At 43.1% G+C, this 13,632-nt stretch overlaps 2 protein-coding genes and 1 long non-coding RNA gene across 4 annotated transcripts; 1 reads left to right on the top strand and 2 right to left on the bottom strand.

Moving 5' to 3' along the window:
* Positions 1-1,533: 1,533 nt before the first annotated feature.
* On the bottom strand, positions 1,534-8,905 carry ppef2a (protein phosphatase with EF-hand domain 2a). 2 transcript variants are annotated; one of them, XM_057033558.1, is made up of 17 exons: positions 8,050-8,905; positions 7,831-7,839; positions 7,347-7,474; positions 7,210-7,264; positions 6,958-7,133; positions 6,693-6,807; positions 6,507-6,553; positions 6,198-6,364; positions 6,057-6,093; positions 5,730-5,879; positions 5,319-5,654; positions 4,651-4,836; positions 4,405-4,547; positions 3,863-3,969; positions 3,380-3,546; positions 3,175-3,262; positions 1,534-2,715 (listed from the first exon to the last, which is right to left on the bottom strand). In XM_057033558.1, the coding sequence occupies exons 1-17, from the start codon at positions 8,099-8,101 to the stop codon at positions 2,462-2,464; spliced, it is 2,217 nt and encodes a 738-aa protein (XP_056889538.1). In that variant the 5' UTR covers positions 8,102-8,905; the 3' UTR covers positions 1,534-2,461. The 2 variants fall into 2 exon arrangements, with proteins under 2 accessions (XP_056889538.1, XP_056889537.1); XM_057033557.1 differs by lacking the exons at positions 7,831-7,839; positions 8,050-8,905 and having other exon boundaries at positions 7,347-7,809.
* Positions 8,906-9,580: 675 nt separating this feature from the next.
* LOC130526142 (flavin reductase (NADPH)-like) lies at positions 9,581-13,037 on the top strand. Its single transcript, XM_057033572.1, has 5 exons — positions 9,581-9,729; positions 10,382-10,597; positions 11,031-11,232; positions 11,543-11,707; positions 11,999-13,037. The coding sequence occupies exons 2-5, from the start codon at positions 10,463-10,465 to the stop codon at positions 12,154-12,156; spliced, it is 660 nt and encodes a 219-aa protein (XP_056889552.1). The 5' UTR covers positions 9,581-9,729; positions 10,382-10,462; the 3' UTR covers positions 12,157-13,037.
* LOC130526143 (uncharacterized) lies at positions 11,513-13,557 on the bottom strand. The gene is made up of 3 exons (XR_008950663.1): positions 13,357-13,557; positions 12,015-12,145; positions 11,513-11,726 (listed from the first exon to the last, which is right to left on the bottom strand). It is a non-coding gene; the product is annotated as an uncharacterized LOC130526143 (long non-coding RNA).
* Positions 13,558-13,632: the final 75 nt, after the last annotated feature.

A 13,632-nucleotide genomic window follows, 5' to 3' on the forward strand; every position in this document is an offset into this window, starting at 1 on the left:
TCATTCAAGGGATCCTACGTTTAAAAGGATCAGCTGAACTGGCTGACAGTGGGAATGAGCCTAACCCTAACCCTAACCCTAACCCTATATATATTCTTTTAAAATGGAATCTCCTTTTGGCAATTCTGTATTTAGTGGCAGAGAGGGATATGATGATCACACCTTAGGTTCAAATCCATGTTCAGAGATTAATGTTGGATTTCCCACCTTTGTTTAAAAATGGAAAATGTAATCACTGCCTGATGGCACCCAAATAGCTGAGCTATGTCTTTATTCCTGTCTTATCTATTTTATATATACATACAGAAAGTTACTAAAACAAACTTCAGCCATGAAATATGAAGTCACTTGCTGCGAGTGATGTAGATCCGGTTTATTCAGATCAAGAGAAAAAGAGTGAGGAGTTAAACACCTGCAGGGTGTGGACAATGGAGATGCTCCCCTCCTCCAAAGCAGAAGATATGCAGTGTAGGACCCACTGCCTTCTTCTTTTGTCCCGTTGTCTCCTGCGTGTTTCTAGAATGGGACTTGTGGACGTGAAAAGCAGCAGAGGGCATCAGGTCATGGGCAGGGCTCAGTTAATAGAAGCCTTGGGATGGTGTGTAAAACAACCCAAAAATCAGAAACTTTGGATTACAGAAAACTGTCTGAGTAGAAGGAACTCCAAAGAGTGAGATGATCCTGCAGTCCTGTTAGGATTTAAATGTAATTTAGTCCACAGTTCTTGTTTTAAAAATCACAGATCTCAAATAGATTTTCGATATTTTACTTAACACTAACGGTTTGGGTTGGATAGACATAGACATCGCAGGTGTAAATATCTGACTTCGTGGCTTCTTAAATGTGCTTCTCTTCTCCTCCCGTAGATTCAAAATTACTGTTTAAATTGATGCCACCTTGTTTCTAAAACTCGAAGCCGAATGCGCCTTTGATTTTGCGTCTTTACGCACAAAACAACGGCGTAATTTCCATGATTGTGCCAAACAAAAGATGTCATCCGGGTTTTAGCGTATAAAGTGAATACATCTTAAACAATATAGCAACACAATGAAAGAGATCGTTTTACTCATAAAAGCAACTGAAATATTAATTAACTAGTTTGTATTTTACATCGAATTGGAGTATTTTCACGAGCCCTTACGATACTTGACATGGGACTTGTGAGAGACGAGGTGCATGTTATTGCTCCAGGACACGTGGTTTGGAGATCGACTTAAGGCGTCTCAAATGGGCGATACCAGGGACATTTCTCCTCGGCTGGACACTCTGAGGACGGAGGACCGCACCAACCCTGCCCGTCAGTCTCGTGCGCCCCCTGGTGGTTTTTCTAGGAACTGACCCGTTTCCTCGGGTATGATAAACGTTAGGCTTCATCACTTTTTATATCACCACTACGGTGTATTATATGGTTTTACATTGCTTATAAAATCTTTAAATAATCTTTTTGTAAAATTGTTATTATAAACCTTGTGCTTTCATTGACATATGCTGTATTTAGAATGTTTTGTGTGGTTAAAACTGCAAAAACCCCAGTATGATTCACTTTTTTATAACCTCTGGTCATGTCTCTTATGGTTTGATAAGTGAATAACTTATAGCTGCTATAATTCTTCCAAAAGTGATATTAAAGAAATAATACCTTCTCATGTTTCTCAGGTTTTATGCAACTCTAACAACTCTAACATTTAACATTGTTTTCGTCTTTGTGCAAAGCCTTGCCAACAACTTCTTGTTGTGACCTTGATTTAAACAGAAAAAGCCAAAGGTCATCCAGCTGGTTTTCTCATCTCACTCTCTGAATCATGCCACATATACAGTATAAGTATATATAAGTAAAGAATGTTCTCTTTCACACAGCACTTTGGATGTAGACGTTACATCCTGGAAAAAAAAAGGTCAATAAAAGCTTGAGTTCTCTGTTCTGGAGAGTGTTTGTAGCCTAATGACGCTTCACATTGTTGGCAGCAAAACATCGTCATTGCAAAACTAGACTTCATCTCTAGAAGATAACACTTGTACCACTAAGGCACTAGCAACATTTAGTTGCAACCAATTAGTGTTTAAGTTGGTTAACGCTCACTACACCGTCAAAATCTAAAGGGGTCAAACAAAATAAGTTATTGCAGATCGAGCTTTAAAATCTATTTCACCTTTATAAAATGGCTGAGGACTATGCAGCTGTTATTTGACTGATTGAAGTGAGAAACTCCATAGGTAATGGCTGTTGCACATCCACATAGTGCACAAAACAGATGAAAATGCGAAAAGAACATTTGCTGTTGGATGCCCTGACTGTTCAACTTTCTAATCTCCTGTGATCCTCGGGAGCGTCACTCGGCGGCCACGTCTTAGGATGCGTCAGTAAAGCAGCTTGTGTTGGCTTCATCTCCTCACCCTCCGCTGATGGGATGTCTGACCCAGAATCAGAGCTGCCGCCTTCCTCTTTGTTTCCAGTCTCTGGTCAAATATTGGGATCTGTGTCCAGCTTGGTGAGGTCTGTGTTGGTGCCCATGAACATGCTGCGGCCTCTTTCCAGCCGGCTCTTCTTGTCTGTGAGGCGGAAGGCCTCCATGAACTCGTCAATGTCGATGCTGCCGTCCTGGTTTCTGTCAATAGTGACGGCGAGATCAGAAATGGCATCATCCGAGATCTCCATTTTTAGGTAAATGCTCAGCAGCTTCCAGGTTTGCCGGAAATCTTCCATGGTGATGAAGCCTTGTGAAAGAGGCAGGACAGAGAAATAGATTAACGGCAGCTATAGGAAAATGTGGAGGCAGACCACAATGGCGATGAGTGATTAGAGGTTGGGGAGGGAAGATCAGTAGATTAGTGGGTTAATCCCAATCTTAACAGGAGCGCTCAGCAGGTGGCAAGAATCTGTGGCCTCCTTTGCACGCTACAGGTGGATTTACAAAGTTTGAGCTTATACGCACCAACAACTGGACACGGGCCAGTTAACGCAAGTGAGATCTACATCATTTCTCATTAAACTCTGGAGAAAATGTTGGCAAGCGCGCGCACACACACACACACACACACACACACACACACACACACACACACACACAACACAGCACTGACTATCAGACAGGTTGTTCTGGTTCAATGGGAGTTAAGCAAAAAAAATTTTTAAAACCCTAAATTAAGATGCATTCTAATTCTTCACTGTCTTACCTGAGTTGTCGGTGTCTACGATTCTAAAAATTGTCTCCAAGGTGGAGCGGTGGCGATACAAAGTCTCCAGCAGACCCTGCTCGATGTGCTGTGAGGTGGAAAATTGAAAATGAGAAGCTCTATTTACAGATAATCAACCTGATGGAGGCAGCTGCCGTTAAAATGAAAGAGAAGCATTGGGCGTGTATATATCCTGCATCCTTACATCGGTGTTGGCTCCTTTGATGGCGAGCTCGTCGAACCATTCGTGGTAGCTGATCATGCCGTCGCTGGTCTTGGCGGTGGCCAGTTGAGAGCTCAGCATGCGCCAGGGTAAACCGAGGTGCATCACGCTCTCCAGAGCAGAGGCCCAGTCGCTCAGAGACACCAGACCTGAGAGATATGGAAACTTCATCTGATGTCACTGAACAAAGCCAGAACTCTCTCTCTCAAAAAAAAACACAACAACAATAACCTAAAGATTCCAGAGAAACTAGTCTCATTTAACAAATGTTTGCAACAGATTAAAGGTCATTTTGCATTAAACGCTCTGCTTGCTTTGGAAAAGAGGGATTAAAAACTTTTATCAGAAACACACATGCACAGACTCAAATGTCCAAAAAGAGCACGAGGACACAGGGGAACTCTCACTGAGAATCAGGCACCACCTGATCTACCAGGGAAGGGCTGGAGGGGACCCTGCACACACCTGTGTTCTGGCTGTCGTACTGTTTGAAGGCACTGATGAGGTCAGACTTGTGTGCAAAAAGCTGCTCCCGCAGGACTTTGAGAGCGGAACGCTCGGTTCTCCCAATGCTGCCCGTGACAGAACAACGGTGAGGTGAAAAGGTCACAGGGAACATTACAGGTCAACAACAAAGGTGAAAACAGGAAAAATGTACGTGTGCAAAGCAGTGCTGAGATTAGTGGCAAAGGACAGCACAAATTTATACATTCTGCATATGGACATTAGACTTGTTCTGAGCTTGTCCCCGCCTCTATCCAAATGTAAACAAAAGCTTAAGAGAAGTGATAAGATTTAAAGGTTAGGCGTCTGGACAGTTGTCCTACATACGTTCATGGGACAGAAATATTCATTCTTAAGAGTGGTGTCACATTTAAGTCTTAATATTCAGCCTATATGTCTCACTAAAAACCTACAGATCTTTGCAGTGACTTTCGACAACCTGATGAGCTCATTTTCTCTCAAACAAATACAGGCGTGGACGCTTTCTGGTGGGCTGGTGGTACCTTTGTCTCACGCTGAGCTCTCTGGTCATGCTGTTGGCCTGGTACTGAATCATATAAGGCACAAGGTCTGGGCCCAGTTTGACATAGGCCCCCCTGTTGCTTCCCACATCGTAATAATTGGAGGCAGAGAAGAGGGTGAGGACCTAATGAAACACAGCAGTTGTGAGCTGGTGCCCCAGCAACACAGCGAGGAGCCATTTTGAATTCATGTCCCTAAACTCTTCCCCCTGTCAGCTGTCCAATCACCTTCCGGTTGTGGCAGAACTCGTAACCCTCTTGTTTGCACTCATGGGAGCGGATGATGAGCTGAAGGTTGTGCTTGTTCAGAAACTCCTCTGTGACGTCAGGGCCCCAGTAGCAGCCTCCACCTCTAACTTCGTTTGGAATGCATCCGTCCTGGATCATCGGGTCGCTCCACAGCAGGTCCAGGATCTGCACGTTGATTAGAACATTTGAAGAGACAAATATGGGGGATGAAGATTGGGGTGAATTGAGATCGGAATAATTAAGATCAGACATGTTCCACTCTCTATTCTTAGTAGTGATAAGACAAATTTCTCATTTCTTTTGGACAGCAACCACGTCTGGAAGAGCCAACTGTCAGGGCTGCATGCTGACTGCCACAGCATCAGACTGTGACTCAGGGTGTAAATCTGAGCTGTTACAACCACGAGGCTCGTGCACAAAGTAGGTGGTTGTCATGACAGCAAAATCCTAACTTGAAAAAGATGAGTACAAAACCAAATATGAACATTTAGGGACAAAAATATATAACATAGGCAAAATAATAAACATAATAAATGCAACAGTGTGTTCAACTTAGCTGATAGAAATTTGTGTGTCACGGCATTACTAATTAGATCAAATTTTAATAAACAACCAAGTAGTAAACAAATGAATCACTCGTCACTCACCTGTTTCCACTCTTCCTTCAAGTTCTCACTCTGGACGGAGTCAGAAGACGCAGCTGTATTCAGGGTTTTCGCCGACTCGCTGCATTGAAAAATGAACTCCCTCCTCCGGCTCAGCTCTAAATCACTCTCTCCAGAAAACCTGATCCGGTCCGAAAAGTCCTGCAGCGAGCGGTTCTGGAAGCTGCTCCGGGTTCCGAGGGGCCTGGTATAGAGGAGAGAGGTACGCCGCTGGAAGATCCTACTGTTGGACGAGACGTCCTCATCCACGTCTGAGTCGATGGACGTCCCCGCTGAATTGTAGCTTCTCCTCTTGGGAGGTCTCAGAGCTGAGACATACTGGGAAAACACAGCAAAGATTCAACCCACTGAAGGAAGAAATGGCTCTTCCAGAAGGGCAGGTCGCGTCCTCACGTTGTGTCTGTCCAGTCTAGCGAGGAGGCTGAGGTCGGTGAGGTCCGAGATGCCTCCATGGAGCACCAGCACCTTCTGGTCAATCACCGTTGCCAGCGGCAACCAGCTGAAAATCTTTTGCAACAGCTTCAGGATCCGTTTGCCGTGCATCTGAGGATCAAAAATTAGAATCACCTTTCAGTAGCGAAGGCTTTTTTTTGCTTGCATGTCCATTAATTTAGCATTTGTTACTGCGTACATAAAATTGGGACGCCCATATTTTGCCAGGGCTGAAATAGATTGCAAATTTTTACAAAAACAAACACGGGTTATAGAATGAGAACCAACCTTGTATTTAGTTAACACCTCCTTTGTGAATCCATACCTGCATCGATTAGATAAACACAGAATTACAGATATGATTTAAGGACATTTTTCTTCTTTAAAATTAGGGCAACGATCCGTGTGATTTTCCTGATGGAATTGTACCTTAAGTTGACTATATGGTCCTCGTGGTTTCCTCTGTTCAGGTAGACGTCGCTTGGGTACACGAGCAGGAATGCAAACAGAATGATGAGGATCTCGATGGAATCCTTCCCTCGATCTACAAAGTCTCCATTAAACACGTAGGGCTTCTCCAAGGATGGCATTCCATTCTGCAGACACCCATCATGAAACATTTACGTTTTGTGATTAAATCTGACATAAACGTAGAATCAGGGGGGTCGCATGTTGCTTTTTTTTCTGCCTTCTGCCTGAGATTCTATATTATTTCTGAAATTTCTGGAAGTTTCTGACCTTGTAGAAAATCAACAGCAAATCTTCCAGCTGTCCGTGTAAATCGCCTGTAAAACAGACGATTCAAGTCAGCAGCTTAACGGAAAGACAAGAAAACAAGCAGCGCTTTTCCTTCACTTGAGAAAAAACAGCCCTTTTCTGAGAAATGTGAAGCCCCAATTTTCCCCCAGCGTCCCTGCAGCTCACCACAAATAGTGATTTCTTTACTGTGGCAGGTGGAGATACGGTTGATGTTTGGCAACATCCGCAGCTGTTTCCAGGTCTCGAGCAGCAGCTGGAGGATGTAGCGCGAGTGCAACTGCTGCTGGGAGAGAAACTGGTCAGAGAACATTGCAGGCGCCCAGTCGGCACACACTGATGTCCTGTTCTCTTTCTTATTGTCTGTATGACCCATTTGATTTTATAAAATTCTACTTTGTGCTACAAGCTTCCAGCAGGGGTGTGATCCTACTTTCTTGTTCCTGAAGGCCTCCACCAGCCCGACCGCCTGCTCCACCGTGAGAGGGAAGGTGAGGTGAGGTCCCGAGTAGATCTCTGGCACCTCAATGTTCTTGTAGCAGAAATGCCTCTCCCACTCCGTGTCCCGACAAACCTCATTCTCTCTGAAGATGTGCGAGATCAGATTTCCTGAAAGGGAAATGTTAAGAGAATCAGAAGCAGGCAAAAACAATTGCAGGGTGGAAATACAACATTCACGTCTCACTTTCGTTGCTGGATGGTGTGAAATTATCCATGAGGTAGTTGAGGAAATTGGAAAGCTGGACAGGGAGTAGAGAGAGGAAAAAGCTGTTAGTTGTCCCCTCCAGCAGAGTCGTGACCTTTGGTCCGAGAGCTCCTCACCTTTATCTGGGCCTGTTCTCCGGAGTATTCGATGGACTGGAAGATGTGCCAGGTGCATCTCCGTCTCATCTCTGAACGGGCGACGTACTGACGGTACCATCGCTGGATCAGGACAGCTGCCCTCAAAGCTGTCACACAATACGACCATTTAAGGTTTAAGGTTTCCAACCAATGCAACCGACCCCAAGATGGAATAAAGCACATGGTAAGAAAATAAATGGACATTTTTAAGTAAGCTCAGTTTGATTTTATCCTCAGTACTTCTATCTGCTGTGTATTTGGATTGTTTCACTTGATTATAATTGTTTTAGATTATTGATAGTAGTTTGTCATTGCATCTGATTGTGATGTGGAGGTGGATTTAAACATCCATTTATAGCTCAAATTGCATTTAAACGTTGAATAGAATCTTGTTTTACTAGTTTATTTATTTTGGCTAATTATGATTTACATCTACCAGCAGCGGGACGACAGATGTGCTTACTTGTGACAGCTGCCGGCAGCAGAACGACAGACAGACAGACAGACAGACAGACAGACAGACGACAGACAGACAGACAGACAGACAGAGACAGACAGACAGACAGACAGACAGACAGACAGAAAAAAAGAAAGAAAGAATAGCACACAGGCCATTTAGTGATGGGTTGCATTAATTTGTGGAGATTAGCAGATAAACCAGTTAGTTAATGGCTCTGGTTACCTTTCCGGGAGTGTTTGTGGAAGTGGTCAGATTTTGTGACGCCACATCCCATGACTGTTCCTGTTCACAGTGAGTCCATGTTAAACTTGCGTGTCACACGCGGAGCTCATGTTCTGGATCAAAGTGCACTGATAAAGCTTTGATGATTGAAATGGTTTTTATCACTGGGAGAACCACTGCCTCACATGCTTTTCTAAAAAGAGAAAAAATACTTCCGCTACAGCCTTCAGGGCACCTCAGGTCAGAAAGTGAACCGTCGCTCCTCAGCAGCGGGGAAGCAGAAGCTGCGGGACGTTCGACTTTTTTACCCTTTCTAATCTTGTTATGTGCTGGTTCACTGTGCGATTGGCCTTAATCCTGCAGCACAAGACTGTTTTGGTCTGAATTCTATGAAGGCTTACAATTAATTTCTCAGCTTTATAAAACAAAAACAAAAAAAACCTGCAGGCACTGACGTTAGTTTGAGAATTAAAAATCATTACTGCACAGGTTGAGGAAAACAATTGGTGCCTATCTGATGGTCTAAAATCTAAATGACCAACTTTTTTCTCTCACTGGATCTTGCCTGTATAGATGAAGCTTTCTATTCCGTTAACTATATCAAACAGAAACGTGGATAAAACTTTACTTACGTGTTACGCCTGTTTAACTCCAGTTCCCAAGTTGTCTGGCTTTTCAATTCTCAATTCTGGTCTGATTTTAAGCATCCGTTTGTAGTGTTTCATCCTACATTGGTTCACAAAGACCAGGTCAGAGTCCTGTGGGGGCATCCATCATGCTGTTCGCTGTTGGTGGATGAACAACATCAGTTGCTCAGCAGATGCCTCAGATATATGCTGCTGCTCCCGCAGTGCAGCTCTCCTGGTCTGTGTTGAAGTGGGTTAGTCTTTAGTCTCTTGTGTAAACGTGGAATCAACTCAGCGAGTCACAAGTGGATTACTGGAGCTAATGACCTCCTACAGGTATACAGATCTTTTAATAAGAAGATGGAAAAGTGTGGTAAACACAGGTGTCCAGAAGGAGAGCATTTAAGAATTAAGAGTTGTATATTGAAGGTTTCTGAATAACAACCAATGTCTTGTCAATTGAAGTGCAGGCACTTCTGCTTCCATCAAAACCAAAATGCATCTTTTAGCAAGGAGGCGCAGACTAAAGGCACCTCCATCTTTCTTCTCTTTTTCATACAATTTCCTCCAACCAGGCCAACAAGTAGAGTTTTTATACATAGGCAATCTAAAATTATTAATAAGTAATGGCCATGGGATGTTTGGCTTGGCAAATATAGTTAAATCACTCAAAATTAAAAGAAAAAATGAGCGGCCTTGTAGAAAAGTGAAGAGGTATTGTGGAAATATGCCTGTAAATTTTCTCCCATCCAATTCATTGGATTTTAAATAATGAAACGAATGGAGTTCAAATCGTTTTTAAAAAGTTTTCCATATTACAAAATATATTTGTTTAGGCCACCTTGATCCCAGTGGCTGACGCTTTACAAATATGCCTAAAAAGCAATTTTTTGCAATAAAAACAATCAACACCCCCTGCCTTTCCCACCGTTTGCTTTGCGAACAGGATTGAACACTTTCGCTCTTGAACGGCTCCCTGACCGGATGTTAAAGTCACACACGCGCTGCTATGGTGACGTAATATGTGGGCGTCGTTGCTGCCGTCAGGTTGTTGGTGAGTTCCTGTCCGAACCCACAGAAGTGTGACCCTATAACAGGCCGACATGTCATGTTTTTATGCTTATGTTAAACGTATGGGAACGGCGTCCCAAAGCCATGGCGACAATCAAAACGCCCTCTGGATACACGGGGCTAAAGTCACAATGGCCCTTTTATACCCCAAATGTCGATTAACAGCGTGTAATGTAATGTTGCCAGGGCCTTTTCTCAAGTAAAAGGACTCGGGGCTGCAGAAAATGTGAAGATTTTCTATGTAGGACGAGAAAATGTTTTGCCATGGTTTTAAGCCTACAGGCCATGTTCGTTCTTAATATGTCAAACTCAAATTAGACAAATAATGGTGTTTTAAAAAACAACAGCCAGACTAAATCTGTTATATCGTGTATTTATATCGCATCTGATCATGTTTAATTAATGAAAAATACACAGAAACAATTGAAAATGAAGTCATTGTTAATATGAAGACTCTTAATTTTGGTGTAATTCAACTATGGAAGACAAAGGTTTCTTTTAAGGTTTTTTTTAGGTTTCTTATACAAAGCTGTATAATGAGAGAACATTTATTAGATCACAAACCTTGAATTCTCTGCAAAGGCCACTTTATTGCACTGGGGTAATCACTTTTGTACGCTTAAATGTATGAACAGGGAGGGAACTTCCTGGCTGTTAAAGTGTGAGGGGTCAGAGTCGGCTGTGTCTGACTGAGCCGTCTGTGCCAGAGTCTGAGGATGAAGATCACCGTGCTCGGAGCGACAGGACAGACTGGACAGCATCTGGTCAACCAGGCCCTGCAGCAGGGTCACACAGTCACCGCTGTGGCCAGGGACCCAGGAAAAATCACCGTGCATCATGATAACCTCAAGGTAACGTAGCTAAAGGCCGTTGTTATGCACTGCTGTTCATTTCATATTGGGTCCAAAGTTCAGAAAATGAATCCAAAGCAACAGAGGTTTTTGGTTTTGAAACTATTATCAGCTGATTGTGACGATCGAAACCACATGATTTGACCGAAAGGAATTGAAAAGATATTCTCTTCCTGATCCTGTTCTGCTCCTCAGCACATATAATGCAGTGATTATGATTAAACTTCAATTCAGTTCATTTATATCTTCTGCTATTTTGGAAGGACGTTCATACACAGAACTACAAAGTGACAAGTAGCACATCTTGGGGGGGGGGGGGGGGGGGGTGTCTCTGTTCTAACCTGTCCTCTCTGGAGACCTGATAAAGGTCTTGGGCAGAAGGCAGGAAAACCCTTGTGAGCCTTCGCGTCACTTTAAACCTTCCTGTTTGCAGGTGGTTCAAGCTGATATTTTCTCCGCAGACAGTCTAAAGCCTCATTTCAAGGGTCAGGATGTGATCATGTCCTGCCTCGGCTTCCCAGCCTCCTTCTTTACGGGGGTGACGGGATATTCCCTCTCCATGAGGGCAGTGGTCAGTGCCATGCGGACTGCCCACGTCAGTAGGCTCGTTACCATGACGTCCTGGTACACTGAACGTAAGCACGTGCAGGGCAGCATCCTTTGGGGTCTCGTCTGTTTAATGATGGTCAATTTCACAGTAATAAAACATGTTGACCGGGAAGATGGCTTTACCTTTTTTTGGATTTTAGTCATTAATATTGACTAGAAAGCTGCAAGAAAATAATTAATTAATTTATGGTGTTTAGTGTGACATAAAGTTCTGATGATTATTACTATATTGACTAACGTGCTAAAATAAGCCAATATGCTTTATACCCAGTATGTTATTTTAAAAAAAGAACACTCAGTGCTTAATTTTCTGTATTTCCTCTCATTTATTGTTAGCAAACTCAGGAGCACAGTCATCCTTACTGATCCGGTTCCTCCTGCTGCCGCTGATTCGAAGCGTCCTCAACAACATGCACGAAATGGAGCAAATGCTGATGAAGACCGACGACATAAACTGGACCGTGGTTCGCCCCCCTGGCCTAAGGAACCTGCCCTCCTCAGGTAGCAGTGGGTTCCTCATCTTTCACAGAAAAAGAAACGTTTTAATCTGGATCAGTGTGGCATCACATGGAAAAAAACAGCATAGCATATTTTTCCATCAAAGACTTTCCTTGTACCCGAGTTATGTAGAATTAGACATTTTGTGCCTCAGAATCTGTTTTGACACAGTTCAAGGTTATTATCTTACTTAATCTTTGATTGTGGGAATGTCCTCATTTTTTTTTTTTTTTTAAAAATCACTTTTCATTCAGCAGGAACCTTAATATTTCATGATACTTCTCTGTTTCACAGCGCAAGAGTTTCTCACCTACGAGGGGTACTTTGTGCCCGACGGCAGTGGTTACCCCAAAGGCAGCAGCGTGGGAAGAGGCGATGTGGCTCGCTTCATGCTCTCTCTGCTCAGCAGCAATGCCTGGGTCAAGAAGGGTGTCGCCATGACTACGAAATGAAAGATGACGCTTACATCAGCCCAATTCACTTATCTCATTCACATGTTGCTATTTTTGCCCTTTTTTCCTTTTTCCTTTGTGCCATTGTTTCTAATAACACTATTATAAATACTAGGGCCAAAGTGCATATTATTACGTTTGGAATTTCAGAATTAACTGTTAATATTCCACACACGAGGAGGAGCAGAAGGGCACTGATGACAAGAACGGAGCAGCCAAATGTGTCTCAAAGACAGAGATAGATTGTAACCCCACTGTTGATATGGGTGTTCAGACTGGATGAAATGCAATTTCCTACATTTGGAGTGTTTGTGTATCAAACAACAGGCTTATAAATTCAAATTTACCATTTTGATAACGTGGTTTAATGTAATGTTTTACTGTTGTGATTACTTTTGATGTGCGTTGTTGCTTGTTTGGGGCACGAGGGGGCGGTGTTGGGCTCGGGATCTTTAAAATGAATTCATGCCTGACAAGCTGAAACTCTATTGATGCGTGCATTCTGAAATAGACATAGCCTTTAAAAATATATGAAAGTCGTTCAAAGAACCCCACCCTTAAAACAACGAAACTGGGAAATGGACACACATTTATAGCAGAGTTCGATACTCGGTGCTCCGATTAAGTTCTTGCGTTTTCTTCGCTGTCTCACGCACAGATCAGTTTACATTGCTGGAGAACTGGTTGTGCAGCTTCGTAATTAAGATCAGCGTCCCAGATAAAACATGGCGACACACTCGTTCGGGGAAAAAATACGGATAACAGGAAAGAAAATTGCAATATTTTGCTGTTTGCTTTGTCCAGCACCGACACAAATAATATCCAATCTTGTCATAGTTCCACCCAATAAAAGGGATGTCCATCTAATCCCTCCCCCCTTACGTGTCTGTGCCTTCAATGACCTTTGACCCACAAATGTTTAAATTTTATGATACCAAGAATTAGAATTTTCCAAAGTACTGTTAAAAAGTATATCCTTTTACATATTATTAGCAGCAGTAGTAGTCTTGTATTGACATATTTATGCAAATAATATTTATCTTGGCTCATGTTTGATAAGTCTCCAGGTTTTGCTTCAAGGTCAGTTCGCGTTAACTCTTCATTTGAGTTCATCACTTTCATCAAATTAATTGGAACTTCCCCCATAGAGTAAAAAATTCTAAATCACATATCTGACACTGTTAACAGGACATTACTCACCTGTAACCCTGGAGGCCTCCCTCTCTGGTACAGTCATGTTACCTCCCCCGAACACACCTGATTGGTAACCATGAAAGCTCTTTGAGTTCATGTATCAGGTAACGCCTAGTTTTCTCCGGCTCCCTGCACAACCTGCAAATCGTGTTGCTATTTGACAGCAGGTGCTGGGAGAGGCGGTGGCAGTGTTATTCAGTGATGGTCTTCGCTCCTCTCACAGCCCCAGCTCTTCTGTTAAAGGGCGAGCTGTGCGTGATTCTCTGAGCCCCTTGACTTCCG

This window comes from Takifugu flavidus, chromosome 5 (assembly GCF_003711565.1).
Source record: "Takifugu flavidus isolate HTHZ2018 chromosome 5, ASM371156v2, whole genome shotgun sequence".
In the NCBI taxonomy this organism is placed as follows: Eukaryota; Metazoa; Chordata; class Actinopteri; order Tetraodontiformes; family Tetraodontidae; genus Takifugu; species Takifugu flavidus.

Bases quoted from the DNA above. Each gene is read 5' to 3' on its own strand.
- ppef2a (XM_057033557.1), bottom strand. From the start codon at position 7,571: ATGTCCATTTATTTTCTTACCATGTGCTTTATTCCATCTTGGGGTCGG. The intron at 7,134-7,209 runs GTGAGACGTGAA...TTTCCCTTTCAG, and splicing joins CACACCATCCAGCAACGAAA to GAAATCTGATCTCGCACATC. The intron at 4,548-4,650 runs GTGATTGGACAG...GTGTTTCATTAG, and splicing joins AGTTCTGCCACAACCGGAAG to GTCCTCACCCTCTTCTCTGC.
- LOC130526142 (XM_057033572.1), top strand. From the start codon at position 10,463: ATGAAGATCACCGTGCTCGGAGCGACAGGACAGACTGGACAGCATCTG. The intron at 10,598-11,030 runs GTAACGTAGCTA...TCCTGTTTGCAG, and splicing joins TGCATCATGATAACCTCAAG to GTGGTTCAAGCTGATATTTT. The intron at 11,708-11,998 runs GTAGCAGTGGGT...TCTGTTTCACAG, and splicing joins AAGGAACCTGCCCTCCTCAG to CGCAAGAGTTTCTCACCTAC.